General features: G+C 51.9%; 7 protein-coding genes across 7 annotated transcripts; 4 read left to right on the forward strand and 3 right to left on the reverse strand.

Annotated features, from left to right (window-relative positions):
• The first annotated feature begins 7 nt into the window (after nt 1-7).
• Nucleotides 8-3,615, forward strand: BJY04DRAFT_232088 (F-box domain protein). Its single transcript, XM_073719688.1, has 2 exons — nt 8-632; nt 744-3,615. The coding sequence occupies exons 1-2, from the start codon at nt 436-438 to the stop codon at nt 3,511-3,513; spliced, it is 2,967 nt and encodes a 988-aa protein (XP_073565776.1). The 5' UTR covers nt 8-435; the 3' UTR covers nt 3,514-3,615.
• Nucleotides 3,616-4,044: 429 nt separating this feature from the next.
• On the forward strand, nt 4,045-6,432 carry BJY04DRAFT_223577 (uncharacterized protein; the record flags this gene model as incomplete). The annotated part of the gene is made up of 2 exons (XM_073717733.1): nt 4,045-4,531; nt 4,583-6,432. The coding sequence occupies 2 exons, from the start codon at nt 4,045-4,047 to the stop codon at nt 6,430-6,432; spliced, it is 2,337 nt and encodes a 778-aa protein (XP_073565777.1).
• A 274-nt stretch (nt 6,433-6,706) lies between these two features.
• BJY04DRAFT_200897 (putative C6 transcription factor (Leu3)) lies at nt 6,707-9,832 on the reverse strand. Its single transcript, XM_073713005.1, has 6 exons — nt 9,203-9,832; nt 8,704-9,143; nt 8,218-8,655; nt 7,902-8,170; nt 7,320-7,853; nt 6,707-7,261 (listed from the first exon to the last, which is right to left on the reverse strand). Exons 1-6 carry the CDS (start codon nt 9,398-9,400, stop codon nt 6,969-6,971), a joined length of 2,172 nt encoding a protein of 723 aa, XP_073565778.1. The 5' UTR covers nt 9,401-9,832; the 3' UTR covers nt 6,707-6,968.
• A 57-nt stretch (nt 9,833-9,889) lies between these two features.
• BJY04DRAFT_200898 (uncharacterized protein) lies at nt 9,890-10,479 on the forward strand. Its single transcript, XM_073713006.1, has one exon. It carries the CDS (start codon nt 10,055-10,057, stop codon nt 10,313-10,315), a length of 261 nt encoding a protein of 86 aa, XP_073565779.1. The 5' UTR covers nt 9,890-10,054; the 3' UTR covers nt 10,316-10,479.
• A 44-nt stretch (nt 10,480-10,523) lies between these two features.
• BJY04DRAFT_200899 (uncharacterized protein) lies at nt 10,524-12,486 on the reverse strand. Its single transcript, XM_073713007.1, has one exon. The coding sequence runs from the start codon at nt 12,443-12,445 to the stop codon at nt 10,745-10,747; it is 1,701 nt and encodes a 566-aa protein (XP_073565780.1). The 5' UTR covers nt 12,446-12,486; the 3' UTR covers nt 10,524-10,744.
• Nucleotides 12,487-14,845: 2,359 nt separating this feature from the next.
• BJY04DRAFT_150384 (serine/threonine-protein kinase) lies at nt 14,846-17,742 on the forward strand. Its single transcript, XM_073708871.1, has 4 exons — nt 14,846-15,875; nt 15,997-16,047; nt 16,180-16,424; nt 16,472-17,742. Exons 1-4 carry the CDS (start codon nt 15,441-15,443, stop codon nt 17,622-17,624), a joined length of 1,884 nt encoding a protein of 627 aa, XP_073565781.1. The 5' UTR covers nt 14,846-15,440; the 3' UTR covers nt 17,625-17,742.
• Nucleotides 17,743-19,357: 1,615 nt separating this feature from the next.
• On the reverse strand, nt 19,358-22,078 carry BJY04DRAFT_232096 (putative sugar transporter). The gene is made up of 7 exons (XM_073719689.1): nt 21,380-22,078; nt 21,184-21,283; nt 21,112-21,124; nt 20,844-21,061; nt 20,648-20,797; nt 20,198-20,601; nt 19,358-20,145 (listed from the first exon to the last, which is right to left on the reverse strand). The coding sequence occupies exons 1-7, from the start codon at nt 21,672-21,674 to the stop codon at nt 19,580-19,582; spliced, it is 1,746 nt and encodes a 581-aa protein (XP_073565782.1). The 5' UTR covers nt 21,675-22,078; the 3' UTR covers nt 19,358-19,579.
• Between the last annotated feature and the right edge of the window lie 21 nt (nt 22,079-22,099).

The raw sequence follows: 22,099 nt of genomic DNA on the forward strand, positions 1-22,099 counted from the left end.
GCCAACCACGTGCCTTTTATTTATATCGGCGGTGCAGCTGCGAGTCTGCGAGTCTGCAAGTCTACGAGTCCGTCAAGTCTACATGATTATTGTCAACTCACCTACTCTCGCGCCCTATCCATCGACCGTGGCCCCTGTCGCTCCTTTGCACTCTGTGTCAGGAGTTGCTAGCGCGTTTGAAAGTCGCGCGGGGACGCAGTTTCGCTCAGGCAGGCTTAGATCTCAGAACCAATAGAGCGCCCCTCTTGTGATCGGGCAAGATCTCCATTGCAGGCAACACAGCCACCAGCCCAAATCGCTAGCCATTATCTCTGGCCTTAACAAGAACGCGACGCCCCCTGATTTTTTCCCCTCGCGAACTGGCTGGGACAGTCATGAATACGCCCAATTGAACCCGGATATGCCTTTGTTCTATGTGATGCCCCGTGAGTGAACATGGAGGAGGATGTTCTGCCCCCTCAGCTGGAGCGACTTGGTAACGGCGAGTCCCTTGTTGAGCCTGTTCCGGTTCAACAACTCCAAAATCAAGTCTCCGAACCAGTGATATCAGGGAAGGTGGCCTTAGCAGCCCCGGTCAATCAGGATGCACCACCAAGTCCATTCGGTCGTCTACCCCGGACTGTGATTGAGCAGTAAGTTCCGCTACAGCCTTATCCGGAACACTATCAACTGTGCCTTGGGCTTTGCTAGAACTCCTTGTTTGTCATTCTATAGATCACGAATTTTTCTAACTCATGATACAGCATTCTTTACGTGGCTGACGCATGTACATTCGCGTCGCTCTCCCTGCTAAATCGGAAGTGGCGGCGTGCATCTGACTCGCCTCTACTGTACCGTCATCACTTGTCTCAGTGTCCGTCTTTTGCTCTATGCCAGAAGGTCACGGGAGAAGAACCACCGCACAATAATGACTTGACTCTTCTTAAGCGGCAATTTTTCACCGAGATCAAGCGTAATGGGTTTGAAGTGTTTTTCCGCCCCCACCAGACTTTGATCAAACTGATATCAACATCTATGAGCTCATCGACGGCTTTCCCGCACGGCGAAGCCTTTCGTTTCACCTTCTCGCAGAATGGTCAACTTATCCTCTGCATAAGCTCATCTCGAATAGTCGTTCTAGACGTAGCATCATCGCCCGCTGCTGTGAAGTATGAACTCAAGACCTGGAGACGCCCGCTGCATGCCACTATCCTTGACGACGGCTCGCTCCTTGCTGTTGTATCCTCGAGCCATCAGGTCAACATCTACAGCTTGTCTCGCACAGAGGCCAAACTCATCCAGAACCTGAAATTGAATGACGTTCCACGGGCATTGGCCCTCTCCCCCACTGGGGGTGTTCTCGCCATCGCGTATAACGATATGATTGAGGTATACGCCATTGGAGAAGGAGCGTTAGCAACCGAACGAAGGGCCGTTCGCTGCGCAGGCGTTGACTCGTTGTCATTTTCCTCCGATGGTGTTATCCTACTGGGCTCTTCGGACAATCACCATACAGGCAATCTAGTCACTATAACTGTGCCTCTCTATGGTGAACAGGATGCCGACTTTTCTATCAAAGATGTTCAGATTCAGATGTGGACTACTCAAATCCTCTTTCCGGATGTTGTGCACAACTACAGTTATGCTTGTCTGTTACCAGGGCATACTGAGGGAGAAGGGAGTTGGATTTTGGGCTTTGACAATCAACTTGGAGTCTTTAGAGCCATCGGCGTGAGCAAATCCAGTTCTGGCACAACATACTTTGTTAGCCCGATGTCAGATGATCTCGCTGAAGACAATGCCCCGATGATGCTCGCCTCTTCGGATTGTGAAGGTGAACTGATTGCCCTGGGGTTTAAGAATTCCGGCATCTGGGTATATGGCCTGCCGGATAGGCTTGATATCGCCCCTGTGTCGCAAAGTAACGGCGAGCTGCAAAATCGGCCTCTCACTGCTCAAAGTCAGTCGACCATACTGACGGATTCCCAAACCAACTTTACTCGACTACAGAGAGCCGTGACTCGACCAAAGGTACTGATCAAGGGGCATAAGGTGACTGACATACCGGGCATAACTGCTGCCCAATGGGTACGCCACAACCATAGCACATACGAGCAACAAAGGCTGGCTGCTGTAGCTCCTGGTGGTGTTGACCACACGGTATTTGGCGAAGAAGACGTCCCTCTTGACGGTGGAAGAGTGCTGCTTCTGGACTTTGCACGCTCGGCAACCAATGGGGGTATGACGGAGCTCGTAATTGAGATTGGAGAGGCGGAGCCTGTGTTGCTTCGCGAACCAAATTCCAGCTTGGACACTGAGGTCGAATTAGAAAGACGGAGAACCCGTATACACCGGGGTAATTCAGCGGGACTACCAGGAAGGGGAGTCCGGGAATCTTACCCAGCGGCCAGCTCTCAGAACCGTGGGCGCCCCCGAAGGAACAGTTCTTACATGTCTGCTTCCTCGAGTGATGTCGCAGACGGTGAGATACCCGCGATTCCCGACGGTCCTTACGATAACACACAACCGCGGTCCCAAGACACATTGCGGCGTGCTGCTACCGCGGCCGCCACAAACCGCAGACGTGTAGTCCAGGAACCTCGCCGCGCGAACCAAGGACCGCCTGTTCCCCCGCTTTTCCAAATCCCTCATGAAAGCGATGCTGATAACTGGGTTCCTCCGCCGCCACCCTACTCGCGAGACCCAGACGCACCTCTGCCGGATTACCTCCGACGGACGCTGCTTCCCCAACAAAGACCTAGTCAAAGCACTGTAGAGTCAATTCGGCGATCTCTCTCTACCCGTTTCTCGGGGGACTCATCATCTCGGCCCTCTTTACACAGGCTGAACACCGTCACGGGGCAGAATCTGTCCTCGCGCACGAGACGACAGGCTGGAGACAGCTCAAGCTCTGAAAATGCTCGAAGAAATCCCAGCTTCTTAAGACGAAGAGACGCTGCTCCTAATCAGATACAGCCGCTCAATGCCGTCGAGGAAGCGATAGCACTCACTCCTCAATCGCCTGAAGCTAGTGCTTCTCACATAGTGCCAAATTCCGTCCCAGTGGTGCCGAATCCCCCAATACTCGTTCCACCAACTCCAGTATCACCAAGTCAGAACCCCTCACCATCAGCGCACACTCCGCCTGTGACAAGGCAAACTCCAGCAAGTATACAAACACCGAATTGGCAGAATGTCATGCCGTCAGTCCCTGCCAGTCCACCCGCTATGAACCACTATCTTTACTCCCTTTCCTCACCCAATCTCATTGACCCAGAGCTCATGGCACAAGCTCAAGCCCAGCAAATCAACGCTAGCAATAATTCTCGACCTCACGACCGCACCCAGTCACACGATTTTAGATCACCCCTCTCTATAGCCCTTCGCAACCGCCGGGCATCCACAGACCCCACTCACTCGAGTGCGCAGTCTCTTGCACCCGAACAGCAATGGCGTCGGCGCATCGAAGAATGGAACGAGCGAACGATCTATGAAAGAAGTAAAAAGAGCCGAAGCAAGTGTGTGGTGATGTGACCATTTCTTCTGCCCGTGTGTATCTATACATATTTTACGACGTATATTTTCTTGCATATATCCCAGCGATATATTTACTTGTTTGGAAAGCAATGATACCAGATGTTGATCATTTCATATACCAATTTGGCGATTCTTACTAGACTCCAAGTCAATCTGTTAAGTAAGCAGTGTAGAACAATGGATATGTAATGTATCTGTATGGTGTGAGCATGACCGGGGCAGGGAAATCATTCCGTGCAGAGTTTCGGGGCTGTGTTCCCTCGCCCCAGCCTGTCCACCACCGAAATGACTTTGATTCTTCACGAAGTGACGGAGAAGAAGGCTTAGCTGGTCAGCCAAGACAGCTTCGTATAGGTAGATCGGAAGAAGAGCCATGGCGCAGGGCAAAAACGCCCTGCTAGACTGGTATCGGCTATCTTTGCCCCTTCTGCGGGTTCGCCTCGTCGGTATGCCCACTCCCCCTATAAAGATCCAGATCGAATCATTGGGATTTGTACTGGCAGCTCTCAATCTCACTAACTCACAATCATGGGCATCCCAGAAGATACCAACAAGGACGAAGCGAAGGATGTGGGTGCGAGAGACGATTCGCCAGCCCCCGCATACACCACCCAGGGGGGGCTGCCATTACCTGCCATCGACTTGTCCAAACCCGCGGGACCTGCAGAATATACAACAATCACTCACGGCGAGTCTATCGCCCATCTGAAGTTCCTCGCAGTCTTGTTCGACCTGCGAGATGCAGTCACCCGCACTTCTAACCTCTTTGGAATCCCTGACCCGACTCCACGGCAGTTTTCGACCGACATCAACAAAGCATGGGCTCTCGTCAAGGAGAAGCGATGGGCTGTCTATACCGCCAAAGCTGTTGCGCGCTATACAGAGTGGTGGAATAAGTGCATTACCCCGTCTCGCCCACGGCCTAGTATTCATGCTTTTACATCTGCGGTTTATGAAGACATCACAGTCTGTCAAAACCCCTTGGTTTGGACTCGTGATGAGCTGCCCCCCTTGGGTGAGTTTGGATTTGGATCTCTCTGACAAGAAGACTGCTAATGGTGCTCAGATGTTTTGATGGTTTGGCATGCGCACATGCTCAATCCTCGAGCTTTTCTCGAGGACTGCATGCGGCATGGGAAGATGAGCTTATGGGCTGCTGGTTTCCCCTGGGAAGCCATTAATTCCTGTATCGACGAACAGACAATGCTATATGATGCCGGAGCTACAGCGGCAATGGTCTTCACGTCGACTACCAACCTGAAATGGGATAATCTCGACGACATGCCTTCAAAGATGATAATATGTCCCAGATGTGACTATGCGAACTCGGCGCCATGGACCAAGGGAAAACTATCGCTGCCTCTTGACCAGGCATTCGAGAGTTGGAACGGCTTCACCGACAAGTATTTCGGGATGCACTGCGCCCAGTGCTTCCTCTCGATCAAACACGAGACGCTCCGACTTCAGAAATTCAAGACCGACGTCAAAGAGCTGCTACAGGGCCACATTCCCATGCCAGGAACCCTCTACAACGTCTACGGCGTCCCGGAGCAACTGGACTCGACCCGCCGCGCCAAAGAGCAACAGGACTTCCCCAACCGTCTCCTCCGTGCCGCTAAGCGCGACCTCCGCGAGTACCTCAAGTCCAGCCTGTGGATCTGCCCCAGCGTCTCCATGCTTCGTGACTACCTGTCCACCCTCATGAAAGACCGCGAGGTCATGCGCGCCGCAACAGCAACACGCATCTACTCCCTCTACCCAGAGGAGAAGATCGCCTTCCGGCGCATGATGTCCCGATACTGGGAGAACAGCTCACCATTTGCCCTTGATCTCGTCGGCGCCGTCATACGGCAAGGGACGTTTATCCAGAAAATGGAGAACCTCGACTGGCTGCACTCACCTACATTGAGTGATACAACCCACCGCCTCATCCGCAAATACGCCGTCTTCTTCCAGATCATGTCCTCTAACCCCGGCCACATGGCCGTCCCAACCCTCGACGTCGATCTCGCCTGGCACACCCACCAACTCTCACCACACCGGTACTTTACATACTCCCTGCACCGCACAAAGCAAGACGGGAAGCGCGCCGTCCTGATCGACCACGACGACAAAGTCTCCGAAATCAAGCTCTCGGACGGCTTTGAATGGACCGCCAAAATGTACCGCAAACTCACAGACGGAGGCGTCTACTCAGAGTGCACATGCTGGTACTGCGAAGCAACCCGCTCCTCAGATCTCGGGCCCCGTTTCCTCCCTTCTTCATCTTCTGCAACCAAAGCCCGCGCAGCAGCAGAGTCCCTCCACACCAACCCGTGCGTCTCCCAGGACCCAAGCAAAAACGCACACATCTCCGCCCACTCCGCGGTAAAGACCAAACCGGACGCCTCGACCCTCGCCTCGGGAACGGACCCAAATCACGTCAAATTCCTGAAACTCCGCTCCGAGTACGCCAAGGCGCGGCGGCGCGCCGAGAAACGCAACCCTACCGGTGCTGCCAACGGCAACGGCAGAGAAAAATCTAAAGATAAAGACGAGAACAAAGATGATGACCCCAATGGCACTGTCTACACGACCTATCCCCTGATGTGGGGATACCCGGTCTACGTGCCCTACTACGGACCCTACACGACTGACCCCAGTGTCCACTGTGATGTGTACCCGTCCGATCCGGCTTGTATGAGTCTTGCTCCGGGATGTCCGGGCAATTGCGCGGCTGGGACTTGCGGCGGATCTGTTGCGGCGGGGAACTGTGGAGGGCGAGGAGGAGGGTGTGCTGGAGGTTGTGCGGGGAGTTCGACTTGTACTGGCGGTGGGTGTGGGAGCAGTGGTGTAGGTGGAGGGAGTGGTGATGGGGGAGGCGGAGGCGGAGATGGAGGGGGCGGAGGAGGTGGTGGGTGTGGAGGAGGTTCTTGAGAGGATCTTAATCAGGATGTTCATGTGCCGGTAGGCATATCATGATGGGTAATGAGTTTCTTATGTCCGGGATTGGGGTTGAGCGTTTTGTATGTGATCTGATTGTTGCGTTGGATTTGTACTGGATTTGGAAGCTTGACCTAGTCATCTGCTTATAACTTGTGGGTCTCAAACTAGTCTGATCTTAAAACTACAACTGGCAAGTGGCAAGGTCATTTCTATTGAGCTTTGCAGTGGTAACTGTAGCCAAAAAAAATTACAACGAAAGTGCCCTGGTAAGCGCGCTGCGCTCCATGCATAATCCAAAAACTGATATTTATATAAGTCATCACTCATAGCAGTAACCAAACTATCCTCAACGCCTCGCGCCATCCGACAGACAAGATCGGATAAAAAAACCCCCAATGGTATAATAGTAATAGTACAAGCAGAACAACACATCCCTCATCTAAGACTGAAGCACCACAGATGGGTTGGATCGAATCACGATGATGTCAATATATGCCACAAATAATTCCAGTGATCAAGAGAACCGACTACGCGATACCCTGGGTTTCCATCCCAGATACCGAATAAGGATACGGCAAATCAACCAATCCGTCAAGGAGCCAATTCAAGGGATCAAAGACTTCATAATTCGGCTCCATGAACCCGCTTGGAAGAGTTCCGACGTCCGGTGTCGATTGTACGCCTAGGTTAGATTGCGGGAGAAGAGGAGGAGCTAGGCTTGGATCACCACCAACGATCCTGGGGGATGTACGTGGTGGGCCAACGGATGAGGAAGCTGATGATTCGTTGGAGTCCGGGTTTGTTGGGTTTTTAAGGTATGCTGTAGGTTTGTCAATTATGTTATAACTTGGTGCTTTGAGGTCAGAGGGGTAACTAACCTTCGATGTTGCGGTCTTTGGTACGGGTGTCCTCGCGCCATCGCCACACGGAGTCAAAGAGGAGGGACATGCTCATGCGACATCGAACCTTGAGCATCAACGAATCGTCCATTTCAGCGCCGTCTGGGGGAGGTTGAGGAGAGGGCGCGCTGCCGAGCTTCCACATCTGCGCTAGCACTTCGGCGAGCCGTTCAGGCAGGTCGTTTGAAATTACTGATACGCCTCGAATTGCCCAGATCGTACGGTTGAACAGGTTCTTAGTATAGTCCATGTCGATATGGGCAGCGAAGAAGCTCTTACAGAGCTTCAATAGTGTACAGCCTCCGGCAACCATCATTTGATAAATGTAATATGGCGTGTATGAGAGGTTCTGCCCGACCTGGGTCTGCAGCTTCATTGCAGCTTCTAAAAATGTAGTGGTTGCGAAGAAAAGCGAGAGCAATCTCTCGCGATAGTCTTTTGAAGTTGGGTCGTCGAAGAAAGCAGATAGGTGAAGGTGAAGATTTGCCGCGCGCAAGTAGAGCTCGGTGATACCTGAAAATGTTAGCTGATACTATAAAGAGCTGGGCAATAGAAACCTACAGTCACTACTAGGCTTCAACTGAGTCTCAAGCTCATCTAGATCTCGTGATAAGAGAGACGTCAAGGTTGATCGTTCTTGGCTACCGCACAGCCCAACAGGGTCTCGGCGGTTGGTGTAGAGGGCTTTTGTAACTTTATCGCAGAATTTCTCAATATCAAGTCTATGTCTGATGCTCTCAGGGAGCTTGAAGTTCGGATCCATTGATTCTTGTGACGACAACGTCCAATCGTATAGTGTGCATGGCGGCTGCCCATAACCTGTTGCGACTCTGTGGTAATGTCAGTGAGACCCTAAGATAACATCCAGGCAACATACCGTTGCGCAACAATATTGCAGATCGCCCAGGTTCTAACTTTGTCCCGGAGCTCGTCTTCTATAAGCTCCACTCTATACTTGCTAAAGTCCTGAGTATGCGACGGACGGTGGAGCCCAAGCTGCATGGCAATTTGAATCATTAGACCACAAAGCATGAATGTCGGGTCCGTTGAAGTGCTGCTGGTAGGAAATGGCCAGCTACATAGCACACATAGTGCCTTGACGACATGATAACTCTGGGGAACATCGGCCAACGTACTCCACACTAGTCGCGTGACCGGACCAGCCAACGAGTTGAGCAAATTCGAGTCGGTCTGATAACGTCGAGCGCCAACGCTGATAATGGTCCAGAATAGCAAAGGAGAGACGGTGTAATATTCCTCAGGTAATCGGTCGCGGTCAAGAAATGGTAGGAACGGGTGGTAGTAAGTGAAGAATCTGGCAAGAGTTAGCAACTAAACAAGCACGTCGAACTAGCTAACATACAGATCAAACAGCTCAATCACTCTCTCGGAAGCAACCGCCACATCCTCAATCCGTTTAAAGTGCTGGTTTCCATTCCTCGCATAGTTCGCGTCGAAGCCCGAGCGCAGGTCGAGCAGAGAGGCAACGGCTTCATGTGATCCCATATACTGGTCAGCCGCAGACATGGCGGACGGTGTTTGATACACTCTCGCAGGGCTGACCTGGCTGGACGTAGGTTCCTGCTTCGGTGTGTGTTGCGCCGAAGGAAGCGAATGTTGTCCAACCGAGACGGCGTGCGAGTTGGCAATCTGCTTTCTGAGTTCGATAATCTCTCGCTCCATCTCTGCATTCCGACTCCGCTTTCCAACGCGCTTGAAATTAGATTCGATCTTGCAGTCTAGCTTTAATCGACGACAACGAGAGCAGTCCGTCCACGGATCTTGGATTACATCGCATCGAAGCTGTAGTAAGACGAGTTAGGCATCCAGTATCGGAAGATAGTAGTGATGTGATGTTTTACCTTCTGCTGCCGACATTCATTGCACGCGCGCTTCACAGGCTGTCTCCTCTTATCATCGCGGGTTTCAGCGTCTTCAACATCATCCATACTGCCGGGAGAGCTATCGAGCCCCGCCACGCCAACATTCCGCTTCCTGGCGTGGCCCGCGCCCTCGGAGGCGAGGGCGGGGGAAATAGACGTATGACCAATTCCTCCCATTACGGGGCTGGTGACAACAGAAGCATTATTCCGCGGGCTTGGCTTCGGCGTAGTCCCCTGCAGACCCCCGTCTCCGATTCCGCTGGAGGAGGCTCCAAACGACGCCAGGCTGGGTTGAGGGCGGAGCGAGTGTCGGATGATAACAGATGAACTAAGAATTGATGTCAAGACCGACTTCGGATGTGTAAAAGTTGATCAGAAGGACTAGAAGCAACGGCGCAGATGGCGAAAAAAAAAGTAGCCGGTGAATCGAGTCACGCCGTTGTTCGAGTCTCCACGGTGCGGCCGCCAATCAGGGCACGAATTGATAGCGCAGGCTGATGCAGAAATTGACTTTAGGAAATGCAGTGCTGGAAATACAGTTAGGTGTGGGTGTGGGTGTGGGTGTGGGAGGGAGTGTGTCTGAAACTTTGGTGGGATGATCGGAAATCCTTCAGTAAGTTCTGACTCTTAGTCTTGACTCTTGACGCTCGACGCTTGAGGCTGCCGGGCGGGGCCACCAAGGTGCAGCAGCCCACGTGATGGACGGATGGATGACCGGGATCCCGGATTGGGACTTCCTCCGCTCCGCTCTGCTTTCCGCTGTACTGAGTGTACTCACTGCCTCTACCTCTATCTCTCTCACCTCCATCCTCATACCTAGACAATAATGAAATGGCCTTCCAAGCCCGCCGACCAAAGTCCGCCCTCTTGGTACCCTCAAAAAGACCTCTTTCCGCCCCTCGCAAACCATTATCCATTGCGTCACACCTGACTCCCGCTCTCAAAATCCGCGACTCCTTACAAGCTGATCCATCAGAAGCGAAGGCAAAGGAGATGAGACGATCAGAGATCGACTTCTCTGCGACGCCGCAGCCTTTCCTGGATCCGGGATTATGGGAGAAACTCAATGCCGAAATCCCAAGTGGCAGTTAGTCGTGGCGGATGTCGCAAGCTCTAGTTATTCAGGGACTCTAGATTTGGCTAATATATAGATCTGGGTTACTGTAGTATACCTACCTACTATATCCCTCAATGAACCATCATGATGTCGTTCTACAGTTTCTAGCAGTAACTTGGTGCCAATAAATTCAATATAACCCGAATAAATTCTACGGATAGATCAAAATCGCTATGAATTAAGAGCCAGATAGTATACATGATACAAAGTCATCATCGTCGCGGTCATTAGGTTTCATCTTGCATTTTCCATTTTCATCATGATTCATTGCTGAACACTTCGAACCTTCAAGTCCCCAGTAGAACGTGTAAACATCCAGAAATCATCAATCATAGCATGGGGTGTGTCATATCGTGTCGTGTCTGTCGGCTTAGAATGTAAATAAAAGGTCATATCTCGTAATATCATTGCATCGCTGTTCGGACTTGCGTGCTCGAGTTCACCAGCACAGCTTCCCCAATGCTCTGCTTGAGCTTCTCTCGCTTCGCCTCACGCTTTCCCTCGGCGCGTCGCTGCACCGAGCGTCGGAGGCGCCAGCGAAGGGATCGCATCATGCCGGCTCGGAACCGGAGTCGCCACCAAGACACTGCGGGAAATTGTCGCTGGTGAAGAGAGGTTTGCGAGTATAATGCCTCTGGTGTAAAAATGCGGCTTCCCACTAGTGCATCTCTGTTTACTCGATGGTAGCCGTCGATCCGACGTTTCGCGCTTGGACGTTGAGAGGAAAGACTCGGGCCATCAAAGACGATCCGCTTCTGAGGCACTCCGAGTGAGTTATTGATGACTTCGTCTGGCTGTTTTGAGTTTCGAGGCTGAGGTCCTTCTTCCTCTGGAGAAAGGGATTCAGGGGAGTCATCCCAGAAACGGCGCGGACGCCAGAAAGGCTGGACACGCCCGTCAATATCCTCACCAGCCTTGGGGTTCTTGGCTGACTTGAGCGAGAGGGATCGCACAAATGAGTTAAAAGACTCGGACCGCGGCCTGACGATCCATCCTTCACGTTTATACCTACGGTTCAACCCGTTAATTGCCTCTGATTCACCATTAGCCTCTCCTAATGGCTGAGCTGGGTTTTGCGTAGCTCTGGCCACCGACACTGGTGGCTGTGGTGGCGGGCGCGGGTTCCTCAGAGGGGAGTCCACATTAGTGCTGGAGTGGTGAGCAATGTCAGGAGTTTGAGGCTGTTCAACTTGTTGCAGCTCCGCTCGAAGACCAGATTGCCCATGCGGATTGACGAGGAGAAGGGACTCGTTGTTATGAGGAAAGATAGCCACTCTTCTCACTTCATTGATCTCAAACGGACCAGGTGACGAGGATGGGATTGAACGAGGTGTGAATTGGAGCGATGGCGGCCGCAAATACTCAAGGTCTTCTACGCCGATGAGGATCGACTGCGTTTTTGGGAGATCTACAGCATCTTGCATATCTCGTCCAGGGTCATTCAGGGTAGGTACAGCAACGGCCAAAGGCTTTTGTTGCTCCGGCTTCACTTGTTCATTCTGGCTCTTTACCGTGATTTGTTCGACCGCAAGGTTGTGGCTTCGTAAGCTCTCCGAGGTCAGAGAGGTGGTTCGGGAGTTGTTCTGGCTTGTGGGTGCCGACAACGAAGAACTGCGGGCTGGAATAGTTGGTCGATTCAAGCCCCGGCCTCGAAGATCAGACGGAATCCGGATGGCATGCGGGTCAGACACGGTGCGTTTTCTTTGGCGTGAAAGATCCAGTGACCCGGGCCGGTTCTTAGGTGCAGTGGGCGGACGGCTAGACCGTTGAGAGCGTGAAATGGACGGGTTTCTGCTGTTTGGGTTCGAAGAGCCGCTAAGGGATGAACTGCGCTGAGGAATCACAATCACGGGCACCACATCTACGGAGTGCTGCGGGGCACCCAATGTCGAGCTTCCAGAGATTGATACATCTGACACGATACTTCGACGGTCGTTCTCTGTTATCCGCGCGGTTTTGTGGCTTAGGCGGCGCTGCAGATCTGAGCTGGACGCGATTGACGTACGTTCGGACCTAGTAATCGGCGAGCTCGCGGAGCGCAAGGACAATCTCTTCTCGGTATGTCGCAGAGCCCGTATGGCTGGCTTGGGAGGATCAATTATCATTGCTTCGACTGTTGACGACGTTGACGCTCCTGAGATGCGCCGAGAGTCTTCAAACTCGGTCGCAGACAGCTGGTCGTATTCAGACGGCCACCCAATTTCCTGGCGGAACTGGTCCATCTCCAAGGTATCTCCAGCCTCTTGCACATTTTCTACACGATCCCGTAAGCTCCTTCTCCCACGCGCCGGAGCGCTTGCTCGTGGCAGATCAACATTGATTTCGTTGCGAGGTCGTTTTGGCGAGGCACGAATGGGCTTGATGCGAAGTTCTGGGGTGTGGCGAATCGGAACTTCTTGTGTGCGAGCCCCAAGCATTGGGGACTGATTTCCAGAACCGTGTATAAGCGCACCGTTTAGCGCTTTCGGGCGTGAGGAAACTCGAACGCTGGGAGACCGGTCATCAATCGGAGTTGTCTCTCTTGTTTCCATATCATTACGTGTGAAGCTATCCTGGCGTTTGGCGCTCTTGACGCTTCGGTTACTTCTCTGTGTTGTTGAGCGCGACAAAGTCGGAGGCGAAGCGCGAGGAGTTTCCGTCTCAGTTTCAGAGTCGGATATTCTTTCGTAGGCCGTCTGAAACGATTCCGCCCTCGAAGACGACGAGATATACCCAAAATGATTCAATCCCGGTCGACCAAAAGCCATGCCTCGCGGGGGCGTTGTTTCGGGGGTCGGGGGATGCGACGGTTTAGACGGAGTGAGCGCAGTGGTCACTGAGTGCGAAGAAGGTGTCAGTTTCGGTGTATCCGCCACGGTCGCGGATACCTCCCTAATATTTCCTGGCGGCGTTAAAGGAAGCGGTGGAGCCGTAGTGAGAGGGAGACCATCTGAGTGTTGGCCATCGTGTCCGTAGGTGGAGAGTTGGGTGAGAGGGCCCTCACGATTGGCAGTCGTCCGCCGAGGTAGAGACTTGTGAGACTTGAAGAGGAGTCGGTCTTGGTGTTCTAACGAAAGAGGAGACGAAACATCGACCTCGACACCGGGCATTTTAGCAGGCCGGCTCAACAGCAGTCAGTGAGGGGCAAGTAGATGAGGTTAAAGATTAGCCAGCAGGGTTGAGCCTGTCACAAGTAGTCGCAATGGTAAATATTTGGAGGCCAGTTCATGACACTTAAGCCGTTTCAGAGGAGGTTGGAGAGGACAAGTCAGAAAGGGCGCATAGCGGCAGAGGGCGATTCAGAGTCGAGCCGAGACCCTGACCTGAAATGAAGTCGAAGAATGTCTCTTGAGATTTCTTCCGAGTCCCCCTGAATTCCCTCCGGCTTCAAGAATGATTTGAAAGCGGGTTGGATGAGGATTTCAGGGCGAGACGCAAGGACGGGTTGAGGGTAGTGTTAGGACCACGGCGTCGGCGTCGGCAAGGCGCGTCTCACAAAGCAGCCGGTGCTCGAATAGCAAACAAACGAATCAGAGTCGATGAAAGACTTTGAAAGGAACAGGTCATTAATACTCCGGCGCTGAGAGGAGCCAAGGGGCGGGCTGCAGGAAGCGGTCCTGTTAGACGAGAGGAGGCGGGCAAACAGCAAACATGGCATTCAGCGAAGATTGCATCCCACGTTGCGGACGCAAGAGACGTGTTCCTGATTCTCTCGGAAGATTTTCCTAGAAAATATATAAATAGGATGATGAGGCTGCAGAGAGAGAGATTGGGAAGGTATCCCACAGGTGCAGTGCATACTCTGTAACACTGGTGGATCTATACCTACCTAGGTCACGGGACTATTGCTGTTTGATGCCTGAGTCTTACAAAAGGTTGACTACACAGCGCTGCTACATGGACTCAGGGAGATCAGATCTACTATCCTAGATCTGACATCCTTGCCAACTAGATGTCCAACCTATCTCAACTACGTACAGTTCCCTGGACCTGACTGTTCAAAGTTTCGTGGTCAGAACCCCTCTGGGAACACCATGCTCAAGGTCACGTGAAGTCATACAAAGCCCTGCGAATCAATTTTCCTCCACCCTCCAATACAGTCTCCCCGTAGCTCTTAGTTTTCTTACTCGCAGAATCACCGTTAGACTATTCTATTCATGCTTGGTCACCGGGTCAAAAGAAAACCCACAGACAGCGACTAGCGTTGACACCAGCCTCAATCGCTTTCAGTAGTTTAACTTCAGTAACTGCTGAGTCATTGCATGACATCGCAAGCAACGTCATTCCCACCAGGCAATGACGAGACACTTTCATAATTGTTTACAGCATAGGAGGTATACCTACCTCTGTAGATGAAGGTGAAGGAGGTCAAAGGGAAGAGAACACAGAGAAAGAGATAGCTACCTAGGTATGATACAATCGAGGCAGCAGAGTGCTTCTGACGTCGTGATCCGCCATTCCGTCATTTCCCATCTGATACCTACCTAAGGATGGGGGGAGACTTGGGTACGAGAATGAATAATCTCCACTGTCAGGCTACTACTAATGTCTAGTTAATTATTACTTGGAAATGATTATCTTGTTTAATTGATCGAAACAAAAGGGCTTCGCTTCCGGCCACTCATCTGTTCTTTTCATCTCTGCCCTCTCCCAATCACAACCCCTCCTCTCAGCTTTTGCCTCAATCCTCTTCCGGCTCACTCTCCAATTTGGCGGGGTATCAGCAGCAGCTCACCAAACAACCCGATCAAGCGAGGAATCCCTCTGTGCGTGAGAGAGGGAAGAAAAAAAAAGAAGCTAAAAAACTAAAAAAAAGATAGAGGAAACGTGACAAAGAAGGGAAAAAGCAACCAGCCATTCACGTCATTGCGTTGCTCTCCAGTCCCCCAGCTTCGACGTCCGTCCCTCCAGCTTCAGCCATCATTCATCATCATCTCATTTGCCTGCCTCTCTCTCTCTCTTTCTCACTTTCCTCTCATTTTCCTTTACTTTTTCTCTCCTCCACCCTCCCTTCCTGAATTAACTCTTGATCCCTTCTTCTCTTTTTACCTCTTCTTCCTTCCCTGGTTACTCTACCATCCTCTATCTCATTCGTTACCTGCTCTACCCCCCTGCCTTACCATGAGCACCATTCAGAGCCTAAAAAATTTCATACGTCATGGGAAACAAGCCCGCCTTGTCACCCCCCATGCCGAACCCACCACCAACGTCTCTGCTGTTCATGCAGAGCAACAGCGTCAGCCTCAGGGTGCCTTTTCTCCTGCTGCTGGAAATCTAGACGCAATTGACAGCAAAATGGCAACTTCACAGTCCCAACATTCGTCTCCCGAAGTTTCCGGAAAGAGGGGCCGGGAGGCCGAAATCGAACAGATCATTGCCGAAGAGAAGACGAATCGCTCCAAGATGCCAAACTACCCCGGCCTAGAGCGCTGGGTCTTGGTTGAGAAGATGGGAGATGGCGCTTTTAGCAATGTCTACCGCGCCAGGGATACCACTGGTGAATTTGACCAGGTGGCTATCAAGGTGGTCAGGAAGTTTGAAATGAACAGCACACAGGTAAGATAACCATTTCCTTTGCTCTTGTTTGCGTTGCGTCTCTGTGCCTGCTCTTTTCTTATCTGCAAGCACTCGCGCCTGCTTGCGTTGCGAAGCCATTCGCCAATATTTTGTCATCTAGTCTGTCGCCCATCTTCATCCGGACTTCCAGAAGAAGCCGAAAGCTGCGGAGGTGCGCCCATCTCCCAGACTACCCACTCAGTTCATACACCACTTCGTCGATTTCACCTATCCGCCTACATATGCGCTGCTCTACGCGCGTGACTCAAATTTGCATAGACAATTGCTGACTGATTGTGTGTAGCGAGCGAACATCCTGAAAGAGGTCCAAATCATGCGCCAACTCGACCACCCGAATATCGTCAAACTAGTACAATTCTCCGAGTCGCGCCAATACTACTACATCGTTTTAGAGCTCTGCCCTGGTGGCGAACTGTTCCACCAAATTGTTCGCCTGACATACTTCAGTGAAGAGCTTAGTCGCCATGTCATCGTGCAGGTCGCCAAAGCGATTGAGTACCTACACGAAACCTCCGGTGTTGTTCATCGGTAAGTTTGCCGTTCCTGTTTAGGCTAACAACTGCTGACCTTGCCAGTGACATCAAACCGGAGAACCTCCTTTTCTACCCCACAGAGTTTGTTCCTTCAAAGCGTCCCAAGCCGCGCCAGCCCGGAGATGAAGATAAGGTCGATGAAGGAGAGTTTATCCCCGGCAAAGGAGCTGGTGGAATTGGTGTGATAAAGATCGCCGACTTCGGCCTTTCGAAGGTTATCTGGGACAGTCAGACGATGACGCCTTGTGGAACTGTTGGATATACAGCGCCGGAGATTGTTAAGGATGAGAGATACTCCAAGAGTGTGGACATGTGGGCTTTGGGATGCGTCCTCTATACGCTTCTTTGCGGCTTCCCTCCGTTCTACGACGAGAGCATTCAAGTGCTGACCGAAAAGGTCGCTCGGGGACAGTACACCTTCCTCTCACCATGGTGGGATGACATCTCAAAATCGGCCAAGGACTTGATATCTCATCTCTTGACAGTCGACCCTGATGAGCGATATACCATCAAGCAGTTCCTGGATCATCCTTGGGTCCGCGAGAGCAACGAGGAGACAAGTGCCGCCTCTGACGCGCCTCCCCTTCTAACTCCCTCAGTCCGCGAAATCCGCAACCAGCCGCTTGATGCCGTGGCAGCGGACCTCGCCCCATACCCCCCCGCAAGTGCTCAGTTGTCCGCTGGCGACCGACCCATGGATTTCCGATCTCCTGGTGCGATCAACTTGCGCGAAGTGTTCGATGTCGGTTATGCTGTCCACAGACAGGAGGAAGAGGGCAAGCGACGCAAGGCTGGCCGTGGATTCCGTGGGGCGAACCAGACTGCAAACTTCCAGTCGGCTCTCAACCCTCTCAATGAAGACTATGATGATGAGGATGGAGTTTCATATCAAGCGATAGGGGAGGACGGACAGCCGGCGGCGAAGATCCAGAAATCATCTCAGCACGCTGGCGATGTTGCTGCTATGGAAGCGAAGATGCGACAAACCAACCTTGGAGCCACCAGTCATGCGGCTCAGGCGCGACAGGCCCACCAACCCCGTCAACAAGGTTACGGGCAACATAGCCCTAGCGTTGCAGCAGCTGCAAAGCAGAACATCGCCCGCAACGCCCGACAACCATTCGAACTCAGCCTCGACGGTGCGACTTTACTAGAGAAGAGAGGCCGGAAGTTCCATGAACAACCAGCCCACTGAACGCCTTCTCACTCATATTTCTAGTGTACGGCATCATAATTCCTCTGCGTCTCTAATGGGAGTTCACGAACTCATGATCTGGTCAGGCTAGATTCCCCCTTCTCCTTTCATGACGTCATATGTCTGCTTCTCATCCCTTTCGTGGGAGCCCTGTTGATCGGGGCACACCCGCATTTGTTTGGGCGTTCCTGTGTCGTTATCATCTCATCTCTGGGACTCGGGTTGGCAAAGCGTTATGCATATCTACTGTTTTTTTTTTCTTCCCTTCTCTTTTTCTTTTCTTCTCATTGTTTATTGTTTCTCTACGATTCAGTACACACGCTACTTCGTGTGGTGGGATACGGGATCGGATACTACTTGTTGCTGTTGCTGTTGGACATGTGCAATAGTCCGGGAGTTTAGTCACTATTCTACATTACGCCATTATCACCTTACCTTATGCTTATGATTTGATGCGCGCTTGCTGGGTTGCTACTGCATAAGACTTGAAATTTCGAGATACACCGTTTCTTTACGATCGTCCAGTCCGTGTTTTCGCTAGAAATTACCTCGCTAGATAGTGGCCCTGCAATGATGTTAGACCTTGGCCCCGGCCCTAGCGTGCTTCTCTTCAGGCTTTCTTCCAAGTTTTCTCTCTCTTTACACTGTCGCTCTTTTGCTGGATTGGGAAGTGACGTGCAGAACGGGGATATGTATGATGTGACGGATTAATATTAGTGCTACTGCTGTCATACTATGGCGAGCTTTTGACATGGTCTTCCCAGCCAGCTGAAGACTAGAAGGCATATCAATCAATGTCTACTCAATATCTCTGTCCTATATTCTATGGTGCATGTACCTAGGCATTACCCCAATTCGCTTGATCTTGCTCACCAGGACTATCTGACCGCTTACTATTAACATATCAACAGCTATCTATCTGCCGCGAAAGGGTAGAAGAATAAGATAGATAGGGTAACCTGCTACACAAGAACGGACCCTGTTACACTGCGCCCAAGCCCAGCCCAGTCCCATTCAATCTAGTCCATACCAACCAACCATTTCCCCCCCTCGTCCTCAACCAACTCCTGAGCTGCAATGGACCCTCGACGTAATCTTTCTCGGCAGTGGCAACGTCCCACCTACCCTGCCCTACACTGAACCCTGCACCCTGAGGCCAATTTTCAAGCCATTCACTCTATGACATAACCCCGAGCCAGAGTCCGACCGAGCATCTGAACCCGCCTTTGAGGCGATGTCCGAATGCAGAACGCGGAGAGAGAGGAAGAACTCAACCGAGCAGGAACCAACCGCCTGTGCGGGATTCAGCCCAGATAGATCTCGACCTTCCATCCATGCCATCATTTCCGCGTCCATTAAATCATACCACCCGCCCCAGCCCCCCGCCCCCGGCCGAACTACGGAGCAAGGTGGGTGGGTGGCAGTGGCACACTGATTCATGCTAGGCGATCCCAAAGGAAATAATCCTCCGGTCTTGGGATTGAGATCCGATCCAAAGGTCTACATTTTAGTCTACTTACTTTATACGTCCTCCCCGGCTCCGGTTCGGCTGACCTGCCCTCGGCGCTAGCGTTCTCTACTCTGGGGTATCTTGTAGTTGGGAGAATTGAGATTATCTAATTTTGCCCCGGTTAACTGGGCACTATGCTTATCCGTATTACATGGAGCATGTGTCTATGGATTCTATACTTATTATGTCTATACGAATTAATCCATACGCAAGTGAATCATAAACCGGTGTATCATTGTATTTGTATCTCTAAGAGGGTATATCGAACAATCGAAAACAGACAAGTCTATCACAGATAGTGTAGTGTAAAGATTTAATACAAACAGAATTGAAAACCAGGTCATACCAATCCCACCAATCATCCATGCATAACGCAAGGCATTCCAAACATGACCAAGGAAAAAAAAAGTAACCAAGTCAAGAGATCATCCCAATGCAAGCAAATCTACAGCGTCTGCCTTCCCCTTGTCTCAATCGGCAAAAACACCATCGCCGCAAACGCCGCCAGGATCAATCCGCCAGAGGCATAGATAGGCGCATCGGGGTTCGCACTCCCGCCATAGATTGCCACAATCGGCGCACAAAGGCCTGCGATGCGGTTTAGGCAGCTCGAAATACCTGTTCCAGTGCCACGGTTCATAGCAGGGAAGACCTCGGGTGTGTAGGCGTACAGAACACCGTACATGATGTTCTGGAAGAAGGCTTCCAGGGACGAGCAGAGGAGCTGGATGTCGGGGTTTGTGGAGGCTGTGAAGCAGAAGAGAAGCACGCCGGTGATGAGGGTGGAAATGACCATTGTGCCCTTGCGGCCGATGTATTTGAGGTCGACGGTGTAGCAGGCCAGAACGGAACCGGGGAGACCCACGATGGAGGTGATGGCGTAGTTGCGGTAGACGGTTGAGGTCGATTGAGCGGTGTCGCCGCCGGAGCGGGCAAGATATTGAGGGAGGAAGGCGTTGAAAAGGGGGTAGCCCATTCCGATAGTAGTCCAGCAGAACCAGAGGATGACAGCTGTTGATTTGATCAGTTACTAGTGAATTACAAGAGTGTTTGGAGAGCGTACTGGTCATTCCGAGCTTCTTGGTGGCGAAGAGGCCGCGGATGCGCTTGAGGGAGAACTTGTCCATGTAGCGGGTGAGGATCTGCTTGTTGTTAAGGGTTTGAGGAGCCGCAGCTTCATCGGGATATCCGCCGATTTCGTTGAGGATGTCGACGGTGAGCCAGGTCTTGACGCCGTTCTTGTAGGCGATGCCGTGGACTGCGCCAACGGCATCGTCTTGGCGGCCGCGTGAGAGCAAGAACTTGGGCGACTCGTAGAGATGGAAGAGGAAGAAGCGGCAGATAAACATGACAAAGGTAATGGAGCCGAGGGTCAGAACGAGGTACCTCCAGCCCATATTCTGGTCTTTTGTGCAAGGTCCTTCAGCCGGACAGGTGAAGTTCGGAATAAAAGCCCAGGCCAGAAGACTACGGTTCGTTAGACTTGTAGAGATAGTGACGGTAGGAAACTTACCTGGATACAAGGTTACCCACAGGCCACCACACACTCAACATGGTGAGAAGCCGGCCGCTCGCTGTGGGTAGGAACTCAAGGAACAAAGCGCCGTCTACGGGAAGGTTTCCACCAACACCGAGACCCAAGCACGCGTACAGGGCACAGGTACTGTTCGTGTTAGTAGTCGTTCCAGATCAAAAGATATAAATCTTACCCAATCCAGTTCGGGCCACCGCCAGCGGCGAGTCCAAAGACACCAGTAATCAAGAGGGTAAAGTTGAATGCGGGACGACGACCGATAATATCCGAGGCAATACCCCAGAAAGACGCACCCAGGCAGAGACCCAAAAATAGAGCACACGTTGTGAACCGAACTTTATTCTCGTCGACTCCGAACTCGAGGGACAGTTGGGGGAGTGTGAGCGCAATGCCCTACCGGAGTTAGTACGTTTACGCAATAATTCAGTGAGTAGCCACCATACCTGAAGCCAGAGACTGATATATTGTTAGCACAGACTCGAATGTAAGCTCAATTCAAATAGAGCAAGACTTACTTGTCGGCGGTCCAGCCAAACCCACAAAGAGCAAACAGCTGCCACTGATAGCGGCCCATACCAATGTCTTGGATGGCCCTGTTGATCACTTTTGCCTTGCCTGTACATTTCCATTAGACCTGAAGCTTCAATAACGGGTAAGATATCCGAGGTTTTCTTTAATGAGCACTCTCTCGAAAGAAGAGTTAGAACATACGGTCATAAGCAGAGTCCTGGCCGGAGACAATGAGATCGTTCTCAACCTCCGCGCGTAGGATTTCCATTGTCAGATGGCCATCCTGGCTCACCTGAGCGCTGTGAATCGAGCCGACGCCGTTCTCCGCAGAGGACGACCTGTCAAGGCTCCCATTGTCAGTCTTGTCATCAGGGCCTACTTTCTTCTCCGGGTCAGTGGCGGCGGCGTGTGAGTTCGCGGGGGCACTAGACAGGGGGACCACCACGCCGGGGAACTCGTGGTCCTGCTTCTTGAAAGGGTTGAGTCCGAACGGCATCGCGAAGGGTGTTGCTGCTACGGATGAAGGGGAATGCGGATCGGTAAGACTACTAGTCGCAAGAGGCAAACTATGACATCCGAACGGTCGGTTGCGAGTCGCTCAGGGTTCAGGGATCCGAGGTACCGAGTGTTGCTAGGGCCAGGGGGCGGGCGCAATGGCTGATCTGGATCGAGAGGTGAGAGGGCGAGTGCTGCTACGGTACAGCTGGATCAATGCAGATCAAATGGCGGTGTTCCACAACGGTAACAGTAGTGTAAATGGTATGTGTAGATAAAAGGTGGGCAAGTATAACACAAGTATGGTGTTGAGTTTGAGCCTCTTACAGAAAAAGAAAGAGCTGTGAGATGAGGTGGAAGGAGAAGATGCGCGGTGCGAAACGAGTAAGAGGAAGGATGGAGAAAAAACTGGAGTCTGTGGGGGGG

The sequence above is a fragment of the Aspergillus karnatakaensis genome, assembly GCF_047715665.1.
Source record: "Aspergillus karnatakaensis strain CBS 102800 unplaced genomic scaffold BJY04scaffold_74, whole genome shotgun sequence".
In the NCBI taxonomy this organism is placed as follows: Eukaryota; Fungi; Ascomycota; class Eurotiomycetes; order Eurotiales; family Aspergillaceae; genus Aspergillus; species Aspergillus karnatakaensis.

What these genes read in the sequence shown, in the direction of transcription:
- BJY04DRAFT_232088 (XM_073719688.1), top strand. Translation starts at nt 436, where the DNA reads ATGGAGGAGGATGTTCTGCCCCCTCAGCTGGAGCGACTTGGTAACGGC. An exon ending in CCCCGGACTGTGATTGAGCA is followed by an intron (nt 633 to 743) that starts GTAAGTTCCGCT and finishes CTCATGATACAG; the next exon opens with CATTCTTTACGTGGCTGACG.
- BJY04DRAFT_200897 (XM_073713005.1), bottom strand. Translation starts at nt 9,400, where the DNA reads ATGGGAGGAATTGGTCATACGTCTATTTCCCCCGCCCTCGCCTCCGAG. An exon ending in ATGAATGTCGGCAGCAGAAG is followed by an intron (nt 9,144 to 9,202) that starts GTAAAACATCAC and finishes GTCTTACTACAG; the next exon opens with CTTCGATGCGATGTAATCCA. An exon ending in CAAAGACCGCAACATCGAAG is followed by an intron (nt 7,262 to 7,319) that starts GTTAGTTACCCC and finishes ACAAACCTACAG; the next exon opens with CATACCTTAAAAACCCAACA.
- BJY04DRAFT_200898 (XM_073713006.1), top strand. Translation starts at nt 10,055, where the DNA reads ATGGCCTTCCAAGCCCGCCGACCAAAGTCCGCCCTCTTGGTACCCTCA.
- BJY04DRAFT_200899 (XM_073713007.1), bottom strand. Translation starts at nt 12,445, where the DNA reads ATGATAATTGATCCTCCCAAGCCAGCCATACGGGCTCTGCGACATACC.
- BJY04DRAFT_150384 (XM_073708871.1), top strand. Translation starts at nt 15,441, where the DNA reads ATGAGCACCATTCAGAGCCTAAAAAATTTCATACGTCATGGGAAACAA. An exon ending in TTGAAATGAACAGCACACAG is followed by an intron (nt 15,876 to 15,996) that starts GTAAGATAACCA and finishes TTTGTCATCTAG; the next exon opens with TCTGTCGCCCATCTTCATCC. An exon ending in ACCTCCGGTGTTGTTCATCG is followed by an intron (nt 16,425 to 16,471) that starts GTAAGTTTGCCG and finishes TGACCTTGCCAG; the next exon opens with TGACATCAAACCGGAGAACC.
- BJY04DRAFT_232096 (XM_073719689.1), bottom strand. Translation starts at nt 21,674, where the DNA reads ATGCCGTTCGGACTCAACCCTTTCAAGAAGCAGGACCACGAGTTCCCC. An exon ending in GGTGGCCCGAACTGGATTGG is followed by an intron (nt 20,798 to 20,843) that starts GTAAGATTTATA and finishes TAACACGAACAG; the next exon opens with TACCTGTGCCCTGTACGCGT. An exon ending in GTGGGTAACCTTGTATCCAG is followed by an intron (nt 20,602 to 20,647) that starts GTAAGTTTCCTA and finishes AACGAACCGTAG; the next exon opens with TCTTCTGGCCTGGGCTTTTA.